At 33.0% G+C, this 25867-nt stretch overlaps 1 protein-coding gene across 15 annotated transcripts in view; it reads right to left on the bottom strand.

Annotated features, from left to right (window-relative positions):
* Mbs (Myosin binding subunit) overlaps positions 1–11332 on the bottom strand; it is a 46001-nt gene extending 34669 nt beyond the window's left edge. For 8 of the 15 annotated variants that reach the window (XM_085944578.1, XM_085944586.1, XM_085944595.1 and 5 more), the window contains exons 1-6: positions 11029–11332; positions 6543–6792; positions 5821–5975; positions 2276–2431; positions 972–1146; positions 159–260 (exon numbers count right to left, since the gene is read on the bottom strand). In XM_085944578.1, coding sequence (XP_085800704.1) covers positions 159–260; positions 972–1146; positions 2276–2431; positions 5821–5975; positions 6543–6792; positions 11029–11268 — 1078 coding nt within the window. In that variant the 5' untranslated portion in view covers positions 11269–11332. The remainder of the gene's footprint in view (positions 1–158; positions 261–971; positions 1147–2275; positions 2432–5820; positions 5976–6542; positions 6793–11028) is intronic. The other 7 variants (XM_085944609.1, XM_085944637.1, XM_085944601.1 and 4 more) reach the window with 1 other exon arrangement.
* Between the last annotated feature and the right edge of the window lie 14535 nt (positions 11333–25867).

Below are 25867 nucleotides of genomic sequence, written 5' to 3'. Positions count from 1 at the left end.
TGTACTGTTTATATACTTTTAGTATTTATATTATGAATGAAAATTAAATATTATAAGCACGTAGAAAATATGTTGAAAGAAAGAATAAATTGTATTGAAGCGAGCCATATTTTACACAGCAATGCATTAAATGATGTTCAAAATAAAGTAATACAAACCATTATCACTAATGTTGGCGTTACTTATATAATCGGGTGATATATCACAAATTGAATCGCTGTCTGAATCTGAATAATCACTACTTGACGGTGATTCCGATTCTTAGCGGCATTAAAAAATTTAACACACATTTAATTAAATAGAAAATAAGTATTACACACTAACAAGACAATATAATATTCATAGTAATAATGTTGGTAGCTCTAATTTTAAAATAACAATTTAAAAATATTTATTAATTAATTGTTCAAGTGTACAGTAAACGAATAGAAAAAAAACTGGCAAAAGAAAATTTTGTCTAATTTAGCGATCTATGGAAAAAATATAAAAGTAGTGTAATTTTTTATAGCCTTCAACTGAGGATTACAGTTAACAAAGTTGATTGAATTTAAAAAAAAACCACATCTAAGTGTTTAAATTGAATTGTTGGTTCCCTTCAAAACATATGCTGTTTATATTTTGACGTATAAAAACATTGTCAGTTTAGATAACCTCCGTCCTGCCCTTTTGGTCTGTTTTTTTTTTATTCTTTACTATACATTGATGTTAATATTTTGATTTAGGCTGATTACAAATTCATTCTCAATTTAAATATTATTTTTGTATTTTATATGGTAATCGGCAAGACATATCTTTTTAATTTATTAGAATCTTGGAGAGTAAATAATTCATAACATAAAGCCATCCAGCTACATTAATGTAAAATTTAAGAAATTTAATATTAATTTCAATACAAATTCAAGAAATTTGAAAGATCTTAGGCATAATCAATTTAATAACTGAAGAGATGCAATATTTAAATAAGCACTCACCAATGGTTTTCTTATTGACAGAATTATTATCAATTTTACTTTCAATTTTAAGTTCTACTTTTTTGAGTACTGGAGGCCGTCTCTTCTTTTTGTATTGGATGTTGGGCTGTTTACTCTTTAGTTCATTTAGGTGATCTCGCATATTTGAGACTGACACATCAAAACATGTCTGACCCTAGAATACAGTAAACATAGCATTAATAAATTATTTCAAATATCATCATCGATAAACAAGAAGGTAATCAAGAAACATGATAAAATTGCTTTTATTTTTTTATGATGCAAGTGTCCACTTAGTGATATTTAAAAAGATAATAATAAAGAGAAACCACTTTCACTTGAAACACAAAAACGTCATTTACCACAAATATTAGATTGTGGTTTTAAAAAAAAAAGATGCCTCACATACCTACATATCATTTATATAAAAAAAACTACAATAGAACTTTACTTTGTCTATACCATTAGAGAGTATTGATAAGGTATACACTCACAGCAATGCAATAAAATATTAACTGTCAAAATAATTTCCTTGATACTTCTGGTTACATGTAAATTGTACATAAAACATTTCACCGTGGCACAGTTCGCTGTGAGCTTTCTTATCGGAAAAAGATTAATTCAATTTTCATAGCCGATTTTGGCAAAATTCATGAATTTAAGAATGAAAACCTAACCCAACAAATGATCCAGTATATAGGCTATTTTCAATTTTTTTTTGCTGCTGAATTCCTGTAAAGTGTAAACCGACAAGAACCGTGTGTGTTTTACTAAGACATGAATTTTATGTCAGTACTATACGACCCAAAGAGGTTGGACGGACTTTATTCACCGCTGAAGCTGTTGTGCCCTTATTAGTAGGACGTTCGATATAATTAGCATGTTATTTAAATGTGGTAATTAAAAGGTAATTAAATGCTCCGCGGTGAAAGGGTTAATATACGGCCATACATTTCCGATACAACATTTCACGGCAACACGGTGAATTGCAAACGTACAAGTTTCCGTACACGGATACTTCTATTTTTAACACAATCTCTGCTGACCTTTTAATTACATTTAAATAACACGTTAATTATATCTAACGGCAAACTGCTCCAAACGCGCCAGTCGCGGTGTTAGCACTAAATGAGTTAACTGAAACAGTACATAATTGTAGATCAGAACTTTGAAATGGTTTGAATCATAATCCAAATCCGGCTATGATTTTATGGTCTTGTGCGGATGTGAAATTTTATTGAACCGTTGGAAATTTGAACAGTCAACCAAGGACATTGTGTACAGTAATAAGAATTGTTTCTAACCACAAAATTTTTAATATCCATATCAGCACCAAACTCAACAAGCAATGCGGCAGCGTCTGGCTGCCCCCAGTGCGCTGCCGCATGTAATGGTGTCCACCCATCAAAGTCCACTGGATCCACATTTACACTGCAGTTTGATAACAATACTTTCATAACCTATAACAAAAACCAATAAAGATTACAACATTTACATTACATTAACAACAAAAAACATTTTCAATTGTATTATCATTAAGGGAGACAGCGTTTTACTATAGAATTAGTGTAACTAAAACTGCAATAAATCAATCTAAGCTAGCAATAAATTCATGAGAGTAAAATAGCAAATTGGCAGTGTAAACACGCATTAGATCACCCAGAAACAATGACACACTTCATCACAAAATCTTTTGCCAACTATCTAAATTATAATTAACTATTTCTTTTATTCAACGAATAATTCACAAGATTTAAGAATATCTTTCTGATTATTGAACATATATAATTTAGAAAAACACTTTCTGAGAGAGTATATCTGTACCTCAGAGGCAGACGGATGCAAGTGCCAAATACCCAATTGTTCAGGAGAGCCAAAAAACAATTTTTATTTTAAACGAATACTCATAACTTCTAAGAAAATATACATAGAATAATCATTATTTTTTTTTATTCTAATTCAATTAAAGTACTTCTGGAATAAGAAAGGAATAAATATAATACGATTTTATATCTAAAAAAATAAAATAAAAAACGTATTGTGGATTTGCATCCTTCTGCCTCTAAAGATATTTTGTTAAATGTGGATTTGTATCTTATTTACCTAGCCAAAATAAAACAAATTATAAGTTAAAAAAAATTATAGGTATAAATATAACAAAGCAAATTTTTTTTTTAATTTTATTATGTATTCATCATCATCACCAGCCTGAATCTATTCACTGCTGGATGAAGGCCTCGCTAATCTCCAAGTTGATTCCACTTCTCTCGTCCCTGTGCGTTGCGTTGCCAAGTTTTTCCGCAGAAATTTATCATTTCATCGATCCAGCGGCCTCTAGGTCTACCTTGCGGACGTTTTGTACTTCTTGGATACCACTGGATGACTAGATTTGTCCAACGATTGTCTCTTCTTTGAGCTATGTGTCCAGCCCATCTCCATTTAAGGCTTTTAATAAACTCTATTACATCGCAAACCCTTGTTTGCTTCCTTATCCACTCATTCCTCTTTTTGTCCTTTCACGTTATGCCCAGCATGCACCTCTCCATACCACATTGTACTACTCTAAGTTTCTGGATCTCTCTTTTACTTCGGGTCCATGTTTCACACGCATGTGATTACGGGAAGTACACACTGGTTGAACACTTTGCACTTTAGGCACAGTGGGAGGTCATTTTTGAAGAAATTATTCAGGCGGCCAAAAGCACTCCAGTTTAGCTTTACTCTGCGAACAATTTCATCAAATATACATCCATCTATAGACACTTGTTGTGACAGATAGATGTAGTTTTTCACCTGTTCAAGCTGAATGCCATTGATGAGGATCTCTTTCTGGCCCGCAAAGCAGTTGAACATGACTTTCTTCTTTGACACATTTACACCGTAGCATATTGGTTAAATGCGACGGAATGGGGCGTAAACCCGTGGAGATGCAGGGTTCGATTCCCGGCCGGGGTGGCTTACTTTTTTCAAAAAAGATTTTTTCTATTGGTTATAATATACTCTCTCAGAAAGTGTTTTTCTAAATTATATATGTTATCTAAATTATGTCACATTGTTGAATTTCATTAGTATAAAAACAAATTCATTCACATTCAATATTTCCAAAACATAAGTCATTTATACTGAATGAACAGCATGAATTTAAAGCAGCTCAATCAACGGAAACTAACATAATGGTATTTACTGATTATAATATGTCGTCAGCACTACATAGATTCTCTCAGATCGACTGTTCCTATAATGACTGATCACAATATCCTGATGGAAAAACTCGAATTGGATTGTTAGCCATTTCTAAAGTTAAACAAATATTTTGAGAATTGTCAACAATACATATCATACAGCCTCCATCAGTCACAAACATTTAAAAAAACTCTGGTGTCCCACAAGACTCAAACTTGGGACAATTTTTGTTCACGATGTTTATAAATGACATAGCATTAAAATTCTGGTCTTTATGCAAGACTCCGGAACTAACGAACTCCAGGATAGAATGCAGCAGTTGCAAATGGATGCTGCAATATCGGTTTATAAAAAAATGTCTCTTATACTGACACCATCGTGAGTGAGGTGTGCGGATACAATTTCATTTCATATTTCTTTCACGGTTCTGTTTCTTCATGTTCAGTCTATTCATGGAAGCGGTTGAAGTATGTGTGATGAGATTTCTCTTGGACTCTCTCTTGGAAACATAATGCAAACTCTTAATGGGCAGTAAACGGCCACAGGGACTAGATGCTGGCTGCCTTGACAAACCGATTTAATATAATAAGCTAAGGCAGTGAAAGGCTAAGGATCAAGACGAGTGGCCTTCATCGAGGAGAGGATCGAACCTGACAAATGATTATAAGTTAATGTCAAATTTATTGTTAGTTTGTTGAAATTTCCAGCGCACATATAATAAAATTAGTGATAAAGTATAACTTTATTAATACGAATTCCATGGGACCGAAAATCGAAAAAAAATATGAAATGCATGAGGGAAAAATATTAAATTTTTTTTTGATTTTCATTAATTTCATTTTCGATCATAGATGTGAATAAACAAATTTCTGATACAATTCTTTCAAATTAAAATTTGTGCAAATACCATGTGTCATTAATCCATAAATTGAAGTAACCAAGTAGCTAGAATTATAGAAAAATGCGAAATATATTTTATTTTTCCAATTTGTCAACACAATTGTTTGGCAGTGGTTCTCTAGTAAAACTATGTGAAAATCCAATAAACAATCAACTATTAAATACCTACAGCCCTGAAAGATGTGAGTTATTGTTTTTCCTTTGAGTGAAGTGCAGTTGTGTCTCTGATGACATACAGCTTTGTGTGTCAATGGATCATAAAATGTCAGAATTATTTTTATTACCGTCATAAAATAAGTAATATTTGATGTTTTAAGAAAAGTCTGTCACAACTGGCTCATGAAAAAATAGTGTACTTTATTAAGATTTACTGAATATTTTTTTATGCCAGGACTCAAATCATTTCGAATTAAAGGTATCGTTTTATATGAAAATAATGTTCATGGGACTTTTTTTTCGTTAAAATTTCGAATTAGTGTTGTTACCAACGAGGTTTTACTGTATGTCACTTTAACGCTTGTATGCACAGAGAAAACAGTTATCTACCAAATAAAATATTTGAAATGATTGTGGACTCAAGTTGGTGCCTTTTTCTGTTGCCAATTATATCCACACGGCAGAAATCAATGATGACAATTTCATTGTTATTGCGTTTTCCGTGATTTAATGAGCAAGTCTTGTCTTAATGCCCAATCTTGGAAGGTCACCATTACATTATTATATCAGTTTGAAAGACTTCCGTTTGTTGTTAATGATATTAAAACACCTTAAGATAGCCTTTGGCAGCAGCTACGTGTAATGGAGTGGCTCCGGTCCTTTCATCTGGATGCTCAGCATCTTCCGAGTAAATAATTGTCCATCGCTTGGCTAGCTCCAGTAAGTTTCTTTCTTCTTCTGCACGAGCCTTGACGCAGTCTATTCCTGAAATTTAAAGTAAGTATAAATAAATGATATGATATTGCAACACTTTATCGGTACATCACATCAAGATATTACTAATTAATTGAAGCTAATTTTAAAGGAAATTAAAAATATTTCACTATTTTTTTATAAATCGAGACTGGCAGTAGAGAAGTGCTGTTGGACCAAAAATGTTAAACAAGATGAACACATTTTATAGCATTGTGCCAAACACATGCTAGTACTTTGTGTAATGTGAAAGGATGAAAACTGGGTCGGGAGCATAGAGCATAGAGATGGGGATTTTTAGTTCCCTAGATGGCCACAATACAAAATATAGTGTACAAATGTCTAGTATTATGGAGTAATGCATCGCAATCCACAAATGAAAAAATAGGTGAATTTTGTCACCTCTATTTAATGAAATATATTTCCAAATCATTTACTATGGATATGTCCTGACTACATCACTTTTCAGACAGTTTCAAATGTGACAAATTACGTTCGCGCATAAATACCTACTTCTTATGAGCAAAAATGTTCTCATGTTCAAAAGTCCATTTATGTCGCAATAGACTATTAAAATACCTTCTCTGGCGATTTCATCTTCCAGGAAATTTTTCATCGGTCCAGACTCAGCAATGTCAACAGGGAGTTCGCCTTCATTGTTGACGGCTGTGATGTTGGCACCATTGTCGAGAAGAAAGTGGGCGATACTGAGAAAGCCGCAACTTGCTGTCGCATGCAAAGGGGTCCAACCCTCATTGTCACTATGATTTACGTCGGCTCCTAGGCCAATTAAAAATTCTACCATGTCCAACTTTGCATCGATACATGCCTGAAACCAGAGAAAAATCTTATATTGCAAATAGCTCTTTTTAACGAGTGCATAAAGCTTAATTATATTAATCATCTCTATTGATTCCTGCAGGACTATTCTAAATAGTCAACTCGGTAACGCATATTTTTTATTTTTATTGCTCCAAAATAACACGGATATCACTCGGAGCACCCACACACAGCACTGCGTCTTACTAGATTCTAAAAGCATCTGATTAGAATGTCTAATTCGACTTTATTTAGCCAATTGGAGATTTTTATCAAATGTTCTTGGAGTCAAGTAAGACGTGTTCACTGTGCTACTCAACAAGATTTGACAGCTTGCAGTTAACAGGGTCATGGGCGGCCGCATTAAAAAGTGTCACGCCTAATCGTTAACTTTCCGGGATAATTAACTGTCTGAATATAACATATCATATTAATTAGATTTTTTTTTGTCGATTTAGAAGAGATATGGTAAGTTTATAGCCCTTCTGGACCAGTAATAAATATTTACAAGAAATCATAATTAATATTGGATAAATGTTGTTTATTATTGTTCCCAACAAGTTCGATTGAATTATTCAACTAAGAAAGCAATATGGCAAAATGATATATAAACAATAAAACGGGAATTCAATATCAAGATAGACAATTGAACCATACACATATTTATAAAAGGAAAATTTGTATTTCAAAATACTTCACAAAAGCCTTTTCTATTTTGCCATGATGTATGTTAAAGACACTTTCAACTAAGAGAATTGTAAAAAAAACACAATTTAATGATACCATTATGATGAAAGTATAGTGAATTGGTGTGAGATGCAATATATGCATGATTCAATTATTCATTCCAAATAACATTTGTTCGGAATAGAGATAACTTAAATTATCTATAAGAAAATGTATATAATTGAACAGTATATCATTTTCACTTCTAAGTGGAAAGCACAAAGATAGTCCTCCACAGAGTGGATGTTATATGAACACTTTATTTACAAACAGTTAAACAGTTAAGTTAACTTAACAGTTTAATTTTTAAGGGTTTAACAGGTAAAAATATGTATGGGTGAATGAAACTTATGCAAATAAAACCAAATAAAATGAATTTTTAAAGCGACTGGTGTGAAAAAATTGCGAAACATATAATTATTTTATCGTGGATTTATATTTAGAGTTCAAGCATCTGTTGATAAATTTTAAAGCAAAAATGACATATCGACAGAACGCCATAGGGTGCTGTTGGTAATGTGAAATGAACTTTTTACATGTTTATTAGCCATTCGCCCAACCCGTTGGGTTCAAACATATTCAAGCATCCACAACTTCAGAAACTACTCTAACATGGGAACTCAAATTTAATGTTAGGTACCAGATAAATCTTTATGGATATCCATTGAATATTTCATAAAATTTTGAAATCTATTAAGGATGCCGTTCCTGTTGATAGGAATAGTAGTTTATGAGGTCATTTGCCATGGACAATAATTTTTCTTAGATAGATTTTCATAGATCTTAATCTTTTCAAAGAAATATTATATAAACATACCAACATAAAACTGATGACTTCATATTATTATTGAAAAAGTAGAGATCTGAATAATATCATGTTTATTAAATTTTCAATAATAATTCATAACATGCACATGGCGTAACTCAATATTTCAAAATTGTCAACGTGATATTGTTGGCATTAACAAAACATATCGTCGTTGAAACTAGAAAATTGTGTAACTCCAAAAACACTACTTTACAGGAGAGACAAAAAACATTATGGTTTCCTATACAAATGTATGGTTTTGGAGTGAAATCATCCATGATTTAACAATGATACAATTTTTCTGGAATTACAAAATTTGCAATACAGATAGATGTTATCAACGGCTACTAGATGGCATTCAAAGTCAATTTTCGATCAAAACGGAGTTACACAATTTTCTAGTTTCAACGACGATATGTAACTTAATGTACAGTCGCATACAACAATGATGCGACATTGTTGCTTGAAAAAAAATATCTGTTGATGCATACAACAAAATCAGCTTGGTGCAGTATGTTTGTTAAACTTCACTTTTGTGACCACCATACGTTCAATCTCCAACACTTGCAGACCATTTTTAATTCATTTGTCAGATGGACAGCAACGGATTCGATATCGATGCACTGTACATCGATAAATGTCTAATTGAAGGATAAACCCAAAAAATAATCACTGTTTCGTCGTCTGATGAAATTTTTGTACTTTATTTAGTTTGAATTTATAATAGTTGAGTTTTTGACATGTCAAGTGTCAACCAATCATATTGACTGTGTGCGTGGAAGTGAATGCAACATTGTTGGCAGTTCTGATTTGGGATTATTTTGGTATTCAGTGTGTGCAATGCGCCTTAACATTTAATCAGAGATAGACTTATGTGATTTATGACTAAGCAATCAAGTATTAACTATCATCTAAATCCATACAGGCCCTCGTATTTTATTGTATTAGACATTTTAGCAATAACATATTATCTGATGACATTATGACGCATGCAATTGACAGCAAGTTGCGAAGTAATGATGTACATTGAAAAATAAGAAAATTAAATAATATTATCATTACGCAAGCCATGATTTAAAGCAAAGTTAGCATATTATTTTAATGTAATGCAATAAATCATTGTGATAATATAAATAAAAGTGAAACATTTATAATATAAAGCAATAAAAAGATATATCAAATAATAAACTCGAAGAACTCACAATAATTGTATGATTGACGACATGCAACAATTTATTTAGCAGCAAAATTCATTTTTTTTTTTTAAATTGACAGAGATTGAATGAAGTCATCCCTACATTTGTATTAATAACTATAATATAATATATAGCGTGAACTCAGCAAAGACAGCATACAAATATTTCGTGTAAACGCTAGCGCATTAATAAAATAAACAATAATTGGTAAATTTCGCAATACATTTACATATTATACATTGACCACTTTAGGAGCGCAGCGCAATTCACCATAATGCTGCTAGTGAATGATTAACGTGATCATGAGCTGTATGTAGGATAATATAGTAAATTTGTAATTCCAATACTGTCCTGGTGGGAAATACTCTCTTATAGTAGTTGCAGTCTACAAATTAAAATTCTAAGGAATGTGAATGAAATTTCTATATAAACTGAAATGCAAGCGATTCGCAAACGGGGCGCAGTGAAAATTTGACAAGACCTTCAATGTGATTCAGAACTTTTATCTGTCTTATAATAATTAATACTGCATGGATACAGGGATCAATGACTACTGATAAAAGCTATCTTTTAACCCTGTAGCACGATTATCAGCTAGAAACTTTCATTAAGTACAAAGAACTTGACGACGAAATTTAGTACTACTATATTATTGTGGATTGTCATTAAATAGGTAGATGAGTAATATTTAGTAGTGACACTCGTATGTTTTCAGAAATACATAAGCGTTCAGCATTTCTCAACATCAGCTGAGAAAGGTGTAAAAAAATGAAAATAAATGCAACAAACCGATTTACCGATGTCATACCTTCACACCCAACTTAAACGCTGAAGCAAAGGATTGTCGAACGTTCGCGTATTTCCGAAAACACAAATGCCAGGACTAAATATTGCTCGTCCATAATGTTAACTTTGTTGTCAAAAAAACATCTTGGTGGAAGGTTTCATTAACATACTATAATTTTCCAAATTATGTGTTACTAATTTTTAAATCATTTAATTGCTATTGGGTGTTTATCTAAATGGAGAAAATATTATTTGGTGGTATGAATTTTGACGTTTAAAAATCGGGAAGTAAAAAGGTAATTTTAAGCTACAAGATTTTTAAAAAGTAGTAAGGAATTACTATCGATTTATGATTGGAAAGGGTATGTAAGGAGTTTGCTTAAAATTAACAAGTTTTCATAATATTTAAACTTCAAAATAAGCATAGCGAAATAGACAAAACCATAACCAATTCAATTATAAAAATACATCATAACTAGGTCCATCGGTGAATTGTACCATTTCAAATATGGAATGGTAACAAATTTAAACTGTCAATGATACAGACCATAAATGAATGTAACAGTAGTAGATAGAGTATCATATTTCCAAAAACACAAGTTTCGGTGACACCAACAAGTCTCGTATATCGGCCATTTTGTGAGCAATTGTTGAAAAAAAAACAAATCTTAGCCCAGAAAAGGTGTGCATAGCCACTTTAAAGGGAACCGTGTAAAAGTAAATTTAGTACCTGATGAAGGGCTGTTAATCCGTCGACACTGGGAGTGTTTATATCAGCTCCGGTTTGAACAAGGCGGAGTACTTCATCCTTGTCTCCTGCCGCGCATGCCGCAAGAAACACACAGTCTACAGAAAATCTTATTCGAACTGATGGTTTAGGGCTTGCCGATTGATGATTTGTTTCAGACTCTTCCCAGCGCTTCAGCTGATCAGCCCTTTTAAACGAAGCTGAACATCTAAATTCCGTCATTATACAACACACTTCATACGATCAGAAATACACTTCCTACAAGATTAGACAGAGCAACACCCTCAATATTTTCACGCTAGATGGAAATGAAGCTGCATTTTATGAATTGCCAGCGTATTATTTCATTAAAATAAATGTCAAAATAATATTATCACACTTTTAGCAATCCGACTAACTTTAGAAAATTAGTTTGAATAATTGTTCCACGCCTACTAAAATAGCTGTCAAATAAAATAAACTCAATAAATTAATAGTCATCAAAATAGTATCAAATTTCAAAAAGGTACATAATAATATCAAATTTCATAGTATGCCGCCAGTCAAGGTAGGGTAAGGTAAGGTAATTTGGCAGTATTTTGAGTAAATGTAAAAAAACATTTAAAAATAAAAAGTTTTATTCTTTTTAAGGAATGACATAAAGATTATAATGTTAAAAATGTATGAATAGAAGAAAATATTGATAAAGTTATTTGTTTATACGTAATATTAAACTTATTAATGTATCATCAGTGGCTAGGTAATTTGGCACTATGATCAAGTATAAAAATATTTAAAATATTATTTCGTTTATAACTACTTTTCATCATTATCCGGATTCATGGATCCACTACACTTATCACACATGAGAATATATTCTTCTGTGGACACGTCTTGGCAGCGTACATGATAAGGAACATAACAAAACGAACGCTGAATCCATGACGTAATACTTCTCTTTCTGACATCTGAGAGATACTGGGTATGAAAAATCTCAACCATTCTTCAAATAGTTCAGCATTTTATTAGAATTAGGCAAAAAAAAAATTGTTATGCTGAAAAAAAATACCAAATGTATGTACGAGTAGTATAAACATGATAGGTAATTTGGCAATAGTCTTATTTAACTCAATTGTGATGAAATATCATTAAATATGTTGTAATACATATAAAAGTATTGTAGGTATACTATTTAGAAATTAAATAAAATCGATAAAATTTTACGGTTGAAAAATTATTATAACGAGCACTTATAATTTTGAAGTTAAAAAGTTAATATTTTCACACTATTAGCTAAGCAATCACGGCAAAACACTAAATTAATGTTACATTCAAAATAATTTCACAACATAAAACTACGTTTATTTCTTAATCGCACCAGTATAAATTGATTTCAGTTGTAAAAGTCATGACATAACAGTAAATTAAATAAAACAGGTCTCCTCGAAATCAACAAAATACGTATGTTTCAACAAGACAGACGCTTTACTGTTTTGTACCAGCGAAGATGCGTATGATAATCGTCACCTGTAAATTATTTTAATATTATTAGATATTTTTCCATCTATCGGTGAGTCTTTGAATCCTATATAGCGATAGATTATTTAGCAGTCATTTTTTCAAAAACTACTGCCAAAATACCTTACCTTACCCTATATGACATGATAAAGGTAGGATAAGTACTATTTTTAAAATTTACGCACGTCACTCGAAACCTCCATTATTCCTAATGTTATTCTTATTGAATATATAGGTATAATAGATTGTTTTAAAGATGTGTTATTGTAGTATTAATTAAAGAACACATTCATAATATTATTACTAACACTCATGTAGAAAATGCACCTATTCAAATGTATTATAACAAAATTACTTGTAAGTACTTGTTAATTTTTCTTTTCATTTAGGATCTTCAGACAATTATTGTAAATTTTTTATTCAAATTAAAAAAAACATTTTACAGAGTGAACATTTGCAAAATAATGCTTTATTATATCTAAATTGATGATATCTGATATTAACGTTATTTTTTTTACATTATGTAGGTGTAATCACGACCAAGTTTGAATGAGTGTCCGTTATGCGAATAGAAAATTATCTTCTAGCTGATTCATAAATCCCATGATTTTTTCATTTGGTTTCCGTGAGCTGTATTCTTCAATTTATTCATCTGTCCAAAATAGCTAATGACTGAATTACTGTCACACTCAAAGAGATTGAAGACTTTAACCGGCTCGCACATCACAACTCGCCTTATGTGCCTGACGGCCATAAATCAAAACTTCCGAGACCGCCGCCGAATGTTGCATGCTACAATCTCGCACATCTGCCTAGCGGCAAACGTCAAACGCGAAAAAAGAGAGCTCTCTCGTCCAGTGGCGCACCCAGGGGGTGGGCCAAGGGGCCTTGGCCCCCCCCCAAAATATTGAAATTGAAAGCCAATAGATTAGACAAATAAAAACACGGCAAAAAAATGATTTGAAATTCTCCAGCACCCTCTTTAGAAAAATTTCTTAAATTTTAATTTCTAACACAGAAATTTCGAAACACTAATGTCGGGTTTTTTAAAAACTCAATCTCTAATGGAAATGTCAAAAAATTCTCGGTGTCCACCCGAATTCCGGAGTGGTGTACACCAGTGGCGCACCCAGGGGGAGGACAAGGGGCCTTGGCACCCCTCAAACATGAAAATTATCAGAATGATTTTAAACATTGACATCGAAAGCCAATAAAACGCGGCAGAAAAATGATTTGTAATAATTCTCCAGCACCCTTTTTAGAAAAATTTCTTAGATTTTAATTTCTAACACAAAAATTTCGAAACACTAATGTCAGGTTTTTTTTAGAAACCCAATACCTAAGGGAACTGTCAAAAAATTCTCGGTGTCCACCCGAATTCCGGAGTGGTGTAGGTCATGGCTGGGGAGGGCTGACAGGGCTCTAGCCTGGGGGCCCGGCGTGTCGGGTTGACCAGATAAGTGAGATAAACACACATCATAAATTAGCTTTAGTAGTAAAAAAGTCGCCTGCGGCGCTATTACACTTCATGGCCATGAACATTTTCAATTACTTATATAATTGTGCAATATATTTTTTGATTATTATGTGTTGATACTCTACAGCTCCATTATTAAAGTAGATGTATTAAAAATCGCCAATAATTCACTGTATAAGTACCCTTAATTTTAACTAAAATACAATTTGAAAAACGTTAATGTAGTGTTTCACACTGCATTTAATCTTAGCGGTAGGTAGGGGGCCCGCCAAATATCCTAGCCTGAGGGCCCGTTTCAGGATGTGGGGACCATGGTATAGGTACACCGAGTGCAATAGACAAAAGACCGATAAACGAGAAATTAAGCTGTGTAAGAAAAAGAGTCTATGGGACTAATTTACATTCTCCTCCTTGGGCCCCCCCCAATATTAAATCCTGGGTGCGCCACTGCTCTCGTCTGCCATTTTTATTGTGTTGATTGTATGAACAAACGTCAAACGCGGTGACCAGCGATGAGCGAGCAATGACAGTGTAGACAGAGACAGAGATGGCCGAGTGTGGGGCTGTGCGCATGCGCGGAGTCGACATTTTTCGAAATCGACATGCAGGTTCTAGCAAACGCAATTCGTCGCATGCAGGAGCGTTGCAGCGTCGCAGTTGCATCGACCAATCTGTGAAGCTCCATTTGATAACGTTTGTTTCTTGGTTTACGATGACGTCACATCGACGAATTCGTCGTAAGACGCATGCAGCGAGTTCTGATGTGCGAGCCCTCTTACTCTCCGAGTTGCCAGACTTCGTCCGTCGATCACTATGCAAAATCGATTTGACAAATACGCGATCATCCGGACCTAAAAAAAATCTTAAATTGTTTTAAATATTTTCATTGATTAATTTGTTAATTTACACATTAGAAAATAAGAAATTTACCAATTATTTTTTTATTTGTATTTATGAAAATCATAAAAGAAAACGTAAAACTTGTGTTGTTTTAACTGCTATATTATGTTATGCAAGTCTACATATAAATGACACAAAATTATAGGAATATTGGAAGACATTGGGATAATCACAACTTTTGACTTTTGGCTCGCCAATGGAGCGCTGGCTTAAAAAAAATATGTTTTCGTTTTTCTGGGTAATGAGTTGTAAAACTTATTTTATTGCTTTATTCAAAGAGATTGGAGTCCAATCTCTTTGGCTTTGCTTAAATTGGTTTTATTTAAAATTTTCTAAATTTAATATTTATTTTATTTGTTTAAGAATCACGTCTATTGTTTCACGTTTGAGAGAGCAGGGCCAGGGGACCAACTGACGTCAATATTTTAGAAAGCAATAGCTTGCGCAATATCCTACCATATTCACTCCATTTTATACCTTGATGGAAAGACGTGGTGTGTTTGGGCTAGTATTTTTGAAAAAAGCTATAGGTAGGTAGTACAGAAACATTTCTTGACTACTTCAATTTTCATTATTAGGAATAATATTTAGCACGCTTAACTTTTTTCGTGGAATCAAAATTTATTATAGTAGGTATTGTATTTTAACGTACTTACTGTTGGCACCGCTATCTCCACTTATTAGCAGCTCCGACAGTAGCGGGGCGATAGTTCCGTCATCGACACTTTTTTATACCTAATTAGGTACCTAATTGTTTCATCAATTAAATAGGTATTTTTAATTGTACGATAATTTCAACACATCAATTTTATTATATTTGGGTCGTTTCGAAGATATGTAGGTATAGGGTTACCTTCAAAGAGATAATTTATAGGTTCCCAATTCATATTATTTATTTTGTTCTCTACATGGAATATGATTTTATTTCCTAATAATTATGTTTCATTAAAATTTATTATTTTTTTTAAATTATTAAAATAATTTTAATAACAGTAAGTATTATAAGTTTGAATGGAATTAGGTATATAGCAGGTACCCACGTGTATTGGGCGAATATTATGATGAAAAAAGTATATTATGTAAAACTAAGAGATATTTTTATGTTACAGATATTATTATATCCTTATTACACATTTTTAGAAAATTATCGAGCGTTCCTGTTCGTAAAATTTTCCATTTCGAGCACTGATTCAATACCATTTTGTGGATTTTCTTCACCCTTTCTGGCGTGGTCACCCCATTTGGTCGACCACTTCGATGTTCGTCTTGGCCTGGTCGGGTACTTCTGGGCCTCGTAGGTGCATCAGTAGATGAGTTATTATGGAGAACTTCGAGTATCATTCAAATGTTTGGTAATCGTTTCTAGGTAAGTATAACAAAATAATACTTGGTGGTGACAATACCATGTAAATGATGTATGGAGAATAAACTTGTGTAAAATTGTTAGCGCTCGAAATGGATTTTTTTACGAACCGGAGCGCCCGATAATTTTACGAAAATATTAACATAGTTATCTAATTGAATGTGTATTTTATATAGATAAGTGTCTTAGAATGTCTATTATATGGCATATCAATCTTACACGGTCAAATTAATATTTCCACGAGACAGAGCGATAACTTTGGGGATTTTATGAACCGGAACGTTCTATTTCGAGCCCTGGAAATTGTATGACTATAAATTTAAGCAAAACAATTTATTCTAACACTTCAGTACATAAAAAAAAAATATTATTATGTAGGTGTGAATACCTGTTGGTAGACATTCGCTAGGATTTTGAGCTGATGTTGCCGCCAACAACATTATCCGTTTTGCACGCGAACTCATTATTTCCTTATAAACTTAACAATTAAAAACAATAAAAATACATTTCCCACACCAACTAAATTACAACAAATATGGGTCTTTTATACGAAAGTAACTGCTATATTTCGTAAAATTCACACTCAATAATCATCCAACATCTAAGACGTATCGATATTAATAAACTAAACAATATACAAAAGAAAATAATCCCTCCAATATCAGTTACCATAAATAATTAACAGTGAAAAATTTCTTAGTGGCATACAACGATATGTGGATATGACGTCATGTCTGATAATAATTAGATGTATATAATTACATGTACACATAATGTTATATGCCACATCAAAAAAGTTACCGTGTGGAATGTTAAAAGCAGTTTTTAAAACTGTTTGGCGGCAATCAAGAAGAACTAAACAACAAAATTGTTACAGGAGATGAAACGTGGGTTCATCATTATGCCCATTCAGCCCCCAAGATGTTTAAGGTCGTACCATCGGCTGAAAAGGTGATGGCAACAGTGTTTTGGGATTCACAAGGAATCCTAATAATAGATTATAAATAAAAAGGCACCAACATCACGGGACAGTACTACGCTATTATTCTAAGTCGCTTAAAAGAATCTATTAAAGTAAAAAGGAGGTTTAAAAAAACAAAAGGCATGTTCTTACTTCATTACAATGCACCTGTTCACAAGGCTCAAATTGCAATGGCTGCTACGAAAAAATGCGGCTTCCAGGAATTGCGTCAGTCCTGATCTGGCACCTAGTGATTATTACATGTTTTCAAATTTGAAGAAAGACTTACGTGGAAAACATTTTGATGATGGTGAGTCCCTACAGGTAACCGTAAACGATCATTTTGTAGGCAAATCGGAAAATTATTTTAATAAAGGTTTAGAAAAATTGATCGATAGATCTATGAAGTGGATACATGTCCGAGGAGATTATATTGAAAAATTAAAATATAAAACATATATACTTATTCTTTTTTTTCTGTCCCATTTCGCGAACTTATGGAACTCCCCTCGTATGTAGGTAGTTAGTTTTAAAATTCAATTAAACTCTGTCTTCAATTAGTCCCTTGTGTAAATCTAGCCACTTGTTCAACCCTCCAAGTCTATATTATTATGGTTATAAAGCGTTGATTACCATATAGAATAGGTAGGCTTCAAACTAATTTAACAAAAATTTAATGCTGTTAAATTATTGATATTTCGTAAAACAATAATGCCCGTTCATTAGTCAGCCTATTGGTATTAGGCGGTATTCAGCCGATGAGATATTGACTGATTGGTATGGAACTGAGTATGCAGCTAAAGAGGATTTATACGAGTTTCACAAAGACGCAAGTAAGCTCAAACTAAAATGTGAACCAGTATGATTATCACTTGTAAAGGCGTCGCAGTGCAATATTTCAAACCTCATTGATACAGATACACATTGAAAAAACATGAATTTACCTAATGTGGAATTCGATCTCGCAACCTATGGGTTTGTAATGCAAAATGAAATAAGTTTTGCTGATGGAATACTAGGTACCAGGGAACTCAGAAATAATGGGAACTGAAATACCCAACGGGTAAGGCGATAGCAGGTAACCGTCTCGGGTAAGGAAGAATCCGGGTTAAACTTACACACGTGTCAAGAATACGTTGTACGCCTAATACTGAAAACTGCTCTCGGTTTATGCATTTACGCTCATTTAATGTTGATGTATTACACATACTATTGCACGTGCACAATGCGTGTTTCATTTTCATATGACACTCCAATGACATTATTAATGGACGACGCACTCAATACAGTAGCTAGCAAGTAAATTCGCGCATTCGCATGTATACGTAGACGTCACGCAATCTCCATTATGCGATATCACGCATCGGGAATTTATAGCAATATGACCTTTATTGTAATGATGTTAGAAAAGATTATGCCATTCGGCAGACCCGACAATAAAGTGAGTGTCATTTTCTTTTCCAGATGATTCGTCCATATTAATGTCATTGGGACACTCACACATTCAAAAACCCTGCTTCAACGTGCGACGTATTGAATATAGCCAATCGGTATTCTATTTATTATCTGTTCTGTGGTAGGTACGTAATACAAAAACACACATCTTTGAAAAACATTTTATTATCAAAAAGAATTCTTTGCATGCCTACAATATTTAAGTACCTACGTATTCTATTTTGAGCTGGGAGCTTAATTCAAATGTTTCCTTTCAAACAGATTGTTTATTACTTTATTTATTTGTGGATAAGGTATATTCAATTCTTCAATAGAATTCAAAGAAACATACTTTTCATATTTCTTTTTGACAAAAAGCCAGATGGATTATCTACATATTATTTATTATGTATATTATTAGTCAAAACAATTGAGAATCTTTACCCATTAGATATAATACTAGCTGAGCCAGCTGGCTCTTGCCAGTCTGTCTCGCTAGGTCTTGCAGACAGCTTTTCGTCGTAAGGACATGGTGTTGGATTTTAATAAAATTGTGAAGCTATAGTTTTCCCTTCGGGATGGATTTTCATTCACCTCAAACAGTTTGACATTTCGCTGGTTTGTCAGTTTTATGATAAAAACTGGGGACCTGTTTCAGGATGTAAAGGGCTTGGAAATCACTATATACTTTTATTCAAATAGGGTAGATATACCAGTAATCAGCCACTTAGCACATATTTTAAGTGCATACTAATGTAATATGTTTATAAACAACATTGGGTGGTTGTGTTTTTTTTATAATAAGCGAAATTTAACGAAGCGTTGTTGACATTTTTTATTATATATATATATATATATCTCATGGAGCTTAGCATACAAATATTGTTTTTGCAAAGTAAACATAATTTCCCAGTGACCAGCCACCACGTTCCTTATTCCGACACCCTAGCACCAGAAGTCAGCCGCCTGACTCTAAATAGGATTTGCATTATTATACTCTTGCGATAATGCTAGTAAAACAGGGATTTTTATTTTAGATACTAGTACAACAAGATCTAGTTATAAATACAAGTAGGTAGCTGTTTTATTATAAAAGAAATCTGCAATGAATAAATAAAAAACTTAAAAGGTGGCTGATTTTTTATCAAATTATCCAGTAGGTACCTAGTCGGCCGGGTGGCTGACTTTTGGAAAATTCGGCAAAAGTTGATCCTAAAGGCAGCCGCTTTAAAAAAGTAGGTAACTAATATGGTTTAAATCCATTCTTTTTACACTAAAATATAATAAATATAAATCATGATTAAGTTGGAGGAAAACTTTATATTGAATATATAATGAAGTATATCGTATTTTCGAGCACTATGTCAACTCGTCTAAAACGTCAAAAATATGTACTCACTCTCCGAACTTCCAAGTAAATAATAAAATTTATTTCACATTTGAACCACAGATGTCAGTACTCTATTGTACACCATCGTTATTAGGTAGCCGAGCATTGGATCAAAAAAAAAGATGTTTACTTTACTTCTTATACAATGATTTGTTTGGCATGGCTGACTACTGCAGCTGGCTGACCATAGGAGTACCGACACTATATGTTTTTACAATTTTATTTTTTACAACTTTAGTTGTTTATTTCGTCTCTGTTCTGGCAGAACACACTAACTGGAGAATACTAATTTTGAGTAATTTGACTTAGAAGTTGTTAAAATGTTTGAAATAATGGTCTATCATGTGAGTTTATTAAGTAATCGTAAAAAGGATGACTTTAAAATAAAGACTGTTTATTTATTAAGAAGGTTTCTAGACGGTAAAGTTTGAAATAAGGAACATTTTGGTACTAACTCAATATGTCATTTTTTCATTGTTGTTATTATTGTTCTGCCAGAACAGAGACGATTTGTATGTATGTTTGTTTGTTTATTTTTTTATGCGCTTCGTGGCATAGGAAAAGTTGCTTTAAATGATATTTGAATTTATTTTTTAGTAGGTAAGAAGTTTTCAAGAAATAAGTTCCGGCACCTTTGTTTTTTTAAAGAAAAACCTTGCCTACTGCGATATTGATCAATTTTCGGGTTTTTTTGCTGGCCTGTATTTTCGGTTCCATGATGAAACAGAACAGTGACAAAACAGAACACGACAAAACAGTACATGACAAAACAGAATATGACAAAACAGAACAGTGACAAAACAGAACAACGATAAATATAACTATGACCTTTCAGGAAAAATATAAATTTAATATTGAAATTGTCCTATCTCTATTATGTTGATAGATTTTTAATAGCAAATCAAATTATATACCTACCTAATTTCTGCATTACTAATCGCCAGAAAGCCTCAAATAAACTTAACTCGGTGTTGCCGGCAAGCTTAGGATATCTCATTTTCGTCAATATAATATTATGTTCAAAATGATTGGGTGACTAGGTACAACGAAATAATCAGTTTAATAATTATTCTGCAGAGATAAAAAACGGAATTTTAGCTATTTGAATATGTATTGTAATCTATCTGTTAGCAACATTAGTATGTCAGGATTAAAAAGGGATGGATAATTTCGGTGATGTTTGGGCATAACCTGATAACTGCAATATATTGAATTTTCAGGAGAGCAATTTTAAAATTTGAATTGCCCCCCATAAATCCCGGTTTGATTTTTAGTCTAATATTCAAAATACATTTTGAAATAAATAAATAGAGAAGAATATAACATGAATTAGATTTTTAATTATTTCACTAATTAAGGAAATAATGTCACTTATCAGGAGTAGATCAAATAATAATTGTAAAACCTATCTTTGAAAGTATGCACTTACCAGGGTTTGACCACAAAGTCACCGAATTTCCAAGTAATAAAACGCATTCAAGAACTTTTTATTACACTTTATTAAAATGAATAGAGTATAGACTTAAACATTAAACACAAAACACAAAAAAAGTATTTCTGAATAGTATATAGATTAATAAAAGCAGATTTATAATATAATGTCCGGAAGAGCATGCACCAACATAACCGCTACACGCATAACTAAGAGCACTAAAAATAATATTCCTCATAAATATCATCACTATCAGTATCTTCATCAGGAACGGATATGGAATTGTTAGTCAAACTTATGTAAAACTTATGGTACACTGGGTCTAAAAACTGTAGCAAAGATATCAGATCGTTGTATTTTTTTTTGTCAATACACAGCGGTCCTGAATAAGCTTGTGGCAGTGAAATTGACGAGACATCACTGGGCCGTCCTCTTCTATTGAGTGAACATAATCGGAAAGGTTCATCGTTCAAACTGTATTTAAATTTTATACATCCAAGTCCATCACTTTTAGTCACTTGGATCCAAAATATTTTTGTCAAGTTGAACGATGCCCTTTCAGAATCGACAGTTTTCTTCATCAATATCGTTTCTAAAAAGTTAGAAAAGTTAATGTTATCTGATTAGTTCATGTGTGTAACTATAAAATTCGGACTTGCTAGGCGAATTCGAGTAATCCAATCAGGAGGAATTGCCAGGATAACATTCTCATGCTGCTTTCTAAATCTCTCAATCAATGCATGGTCTGAATCACATTCAAGGCGAGTCTGCCCAGGAGCTAAAAATATATGATTTATTTCAGTCAGGTTTGGCTTCATCTGAACTGCGACTGAAAACATTACTGGTAAAATTGTATTTCAGTTTTGGCCAGGACATGTATGGACGAGTACAGGATAAGCTTTTCAGTTGGTTCAGGCAACTCCATAAAAAAACTTATAGAGGCATGAGAGGTGTTGCAATTGCGTACTGTGAGGTTGAAAGTCCAAACTTTCCTCTTATAGAAAGCAATACTGGATGTAATATGAGGAGTTTCCAGACATTTCTGGAGATCTAACACGGCAACTACTACTTTTTCATTTGATCCCGAAGCAACATCTTTATCTCTTCGCTTGCTTCCATAGTGGAAGTCTGCTGTGGTTTGGTGTTCAATCTGCTTTTCTATAAGAGAATTTTTGTGCATTTCATCCATGGTAGCTTTGATTTGTATGTCCATTATATCGCAAGTTTTGCATGTATCCATCTGAGGCTTCTTGAACCTTAAATTGTTCGTTAAAAATATGTTTCTATAAACACTTAAGCTAACTGTTAAACAATTGCTTGATCCACTGCTTTCTACATATAAATCATATATTTTTCTCATATTTAACTCTTGCGATAAATATTTTTTCTGTGTATCCCGTCGTGTGTAATGACTTTCGTATGCTGGAAAACTATTAATATGGTCGTTAACTAATTGTATATCCATTTCAGATCTTTAGTTAGCTGGACTTCCCTCTTTGGTCTGTATTTATTATTGGATTATCAGACTTTTTTTCTTATTGTTAATTTCATCTAAATATCCTCTTTTCCCCCAAAAATATTCAGGAAACAAAAGTTTTACAGACGTGAATAAAAACCCCATCTTGATCAATGTTATAAATAGCAGTTAACGAGCGGCGGCGGTGCGGGCAACTCAAACGTATGAACACGTCTCGACATGTCCGTAGACAATGCGCGGGGACGGGTGTTGGCGCGTGTAGCTTGGCGCAGACAAGATCGTACATGCGGCGGGCTCTTCCCATAGTGCTCGTCCGTGGTAGTTTGGCGAGCGCGGGGCGGGCAACTCAAACGTATGAACACGTCTCGACGTGTCCGTAGACAATGCGAGGGGACGGGTGTTCGCGCGTGTTGTTTTGGCGCGTGTAGCTTGGTGCGGGCAAGATCGTGCATGCGGCGGGCTCTTCCCATACTGCGTGCATAGAGACGTCCGTACTGCATGCACGAGCGCCAACGCGGGAAACGAGCGAGTAGCGGGTGTCTCAAACCATCATGAGCTTACCGCGCGCGTCAGGTGCATTTATGGTATTATCTTCGCAAAGCATAGATAGTGCGAAGTGATGTAAAATAGGTATACGTTTTATAATTTTGCATTTTTTACTATATAAATAATATTATATGTAAAAATAATATGTTTAAATTTCAATAATTCTTAACACACATATACAATTGTATACTTATCTTACTTATATTTAATGTTACTTATATTTTTGTCTATAATTATTCAATATTCTTTCTCATTTATCTCTTTATCCAATTTCTTTGTATTATATGTTCTTCTTGCTTTATATAATATTGTTAGGCTTAACTATATTATAATTATTTATATGGAAACTTTGCTGGTTGCAATATCTTTTTTCTAGTCTATTTTGTACATATTATTTTGTAATTTATGTTAATGTTTGTTTTCCTTAATAAAAAAATAAACATAATAAAAATAAAATATATTAAGTAGGTACGTCATTTCCATCCTAGATCCGGGGTGCAAAGTTATGAAGCGTATATTCTACACCTACATTCACACCATATGAACCGAAAAGTCATTTTTAAACTTAGTTTCCTTATATATTATCCAATATATAATCAAATTATATTATCGACCAAGGGTACTTGATGGAATTTAAATTAATAAATATAAATTTACCAAATAAACAGGAATTAACTGTATTAGATGACAGTATGTATTCACCATTGGTGGTGTTTGAAGATGCCGAAAGGCGATACTCGGATCGCAAAAAATGACTCAAAAAGAATAGTAAAAACCTTAAATCAATTAGAATAAACTTAATCAAATATTTGCTCATGTTACTCTTATTCGAAAAATTTGTCTGGTTGTTCCCGCAGTTTCTTGTATAAGTTATAAAATGCTTCTGTTAAAGTGCTTTCCATATTGATTTTATTGTCCCCATATTTTGCTGCAAAGTTTTGCCATTTCAAATAGGAGTTTTCCAGCAAAAACTTTTCTGTGTTTATGGTTTCCTATCCCTGATTTGACGCTGAACACGACCGGACGCGCGCGGGCTACTACGGACACTCTACCCGTGCCCGTCCCCGCGCCTATTCCGCGTCGAAGACGCCCCATGACTACGGCCAAGCGCATATTACTGCGCGCATAGAGATGTCCGCACTGAATGGATGGGCGCCAATCAGTGTTGCCATATTTTGAAAGTGGAATTATAGTACAGAGCCTCCAAAATTATAGTATTTGGGGATAAAATATAGTACGCGTTGTCATCTGTTGAAAATGTATAGGTTTTTTGTTTCTCAGAAAAAAAATTACAGAGAATTTAGCAGAATGTGTACATATTTCACCGCGGGCCGCAGGTTTCCAATTTTTCATGGTCGACTCGTTTTTTTTAGGAAAAATATTTTTCCGCGGGCCGCAGGTTCCCCATTTTTCATAGTCGGCTCGTTTTCTTAGGAAAAATATTTCGCCGTGAAATTTTCGAAAACGACTCGATTGCGAAATGGGAAATGCGAAATTATAGTACTTTATATTAAATTATAGTACAATATTCAAAATTATGGTATTTTGGGCGTACTATACCTATTTCATATCGTACATAGTACGCGGACCAAAATTATAGTACAAATACTATAATTATAGTACGGTTGGCAACACTGGCGCCAATGCGGGAAACGAACGAGCAGCGGGTGTCTCAAACCATCATGAGCTTACCGCGCGCGTCATGTGCATTTGTGGTATTATCTTCGCAAAGCATATATAGTGCGAAGTGATGTAAAATAGGTATAGGTTTTATAATTTGCACTTTTTACTTTATAAATAATATTATATGTAAAAATAATATGTTTAAATTTCAATAATTCTTAACATACATATAATATTGTATACTTATATTTATAACGGTACTTAAAAATGTTTTTTTTTTGTCTATAGTTATTCAATATTCTTTCTCATTTATCTCTTTATCTAATTTCTCTGCATTTTATGTTCTTCTTGCTTTATATATTGTTAGGCTTAACTATATTATAATTTTTATGGAAACTTTGCTGGTTGCAATATCTTTTTTCTAATTTATTTTATACATATTTGTAATCTATGTAAATGTTTGTTTTCCTTAATAAAAAAATATAATCATAAAAAAATAAAATATATTAAGTAGGTACGTCATTTCCACCCTAGAACCGAGGTGTAAAGTTATGAAGCGTATACTCTACACCTACATTCACACCATATGAACCGAAAAGTCATTTTTAAACTTAGTTTCCTTATATATTATCCAATATATAACCAAATTATATTATCGACCAAGGGTACTTGATGGAATTTAAATTTAAATTAATAAGTATAAATTTACCAAATAGACAGG

This window comes from Rhyacophila brunnea, unplaced genomic scaffold (genome assembly GCF_057557595.1).
Source record: "Rhyacophila brunnea isolate RB1 unplaced genomic scaffold, BYU_Rbru_1.0 scaffold_1, whole genome shotgun sequence".
NCBI lineage: Eukaryota > Metazoa > Arthropoda > Insecta > Trichoptera > Rhyacophilidae > Rhyacophila > Rhyacophila brunnea.
The sequence above is the reverse complement of the archived record's forward strand: the minus strand, read 5'-3'. Positions and strand labels throughout refer to the sequence as shown.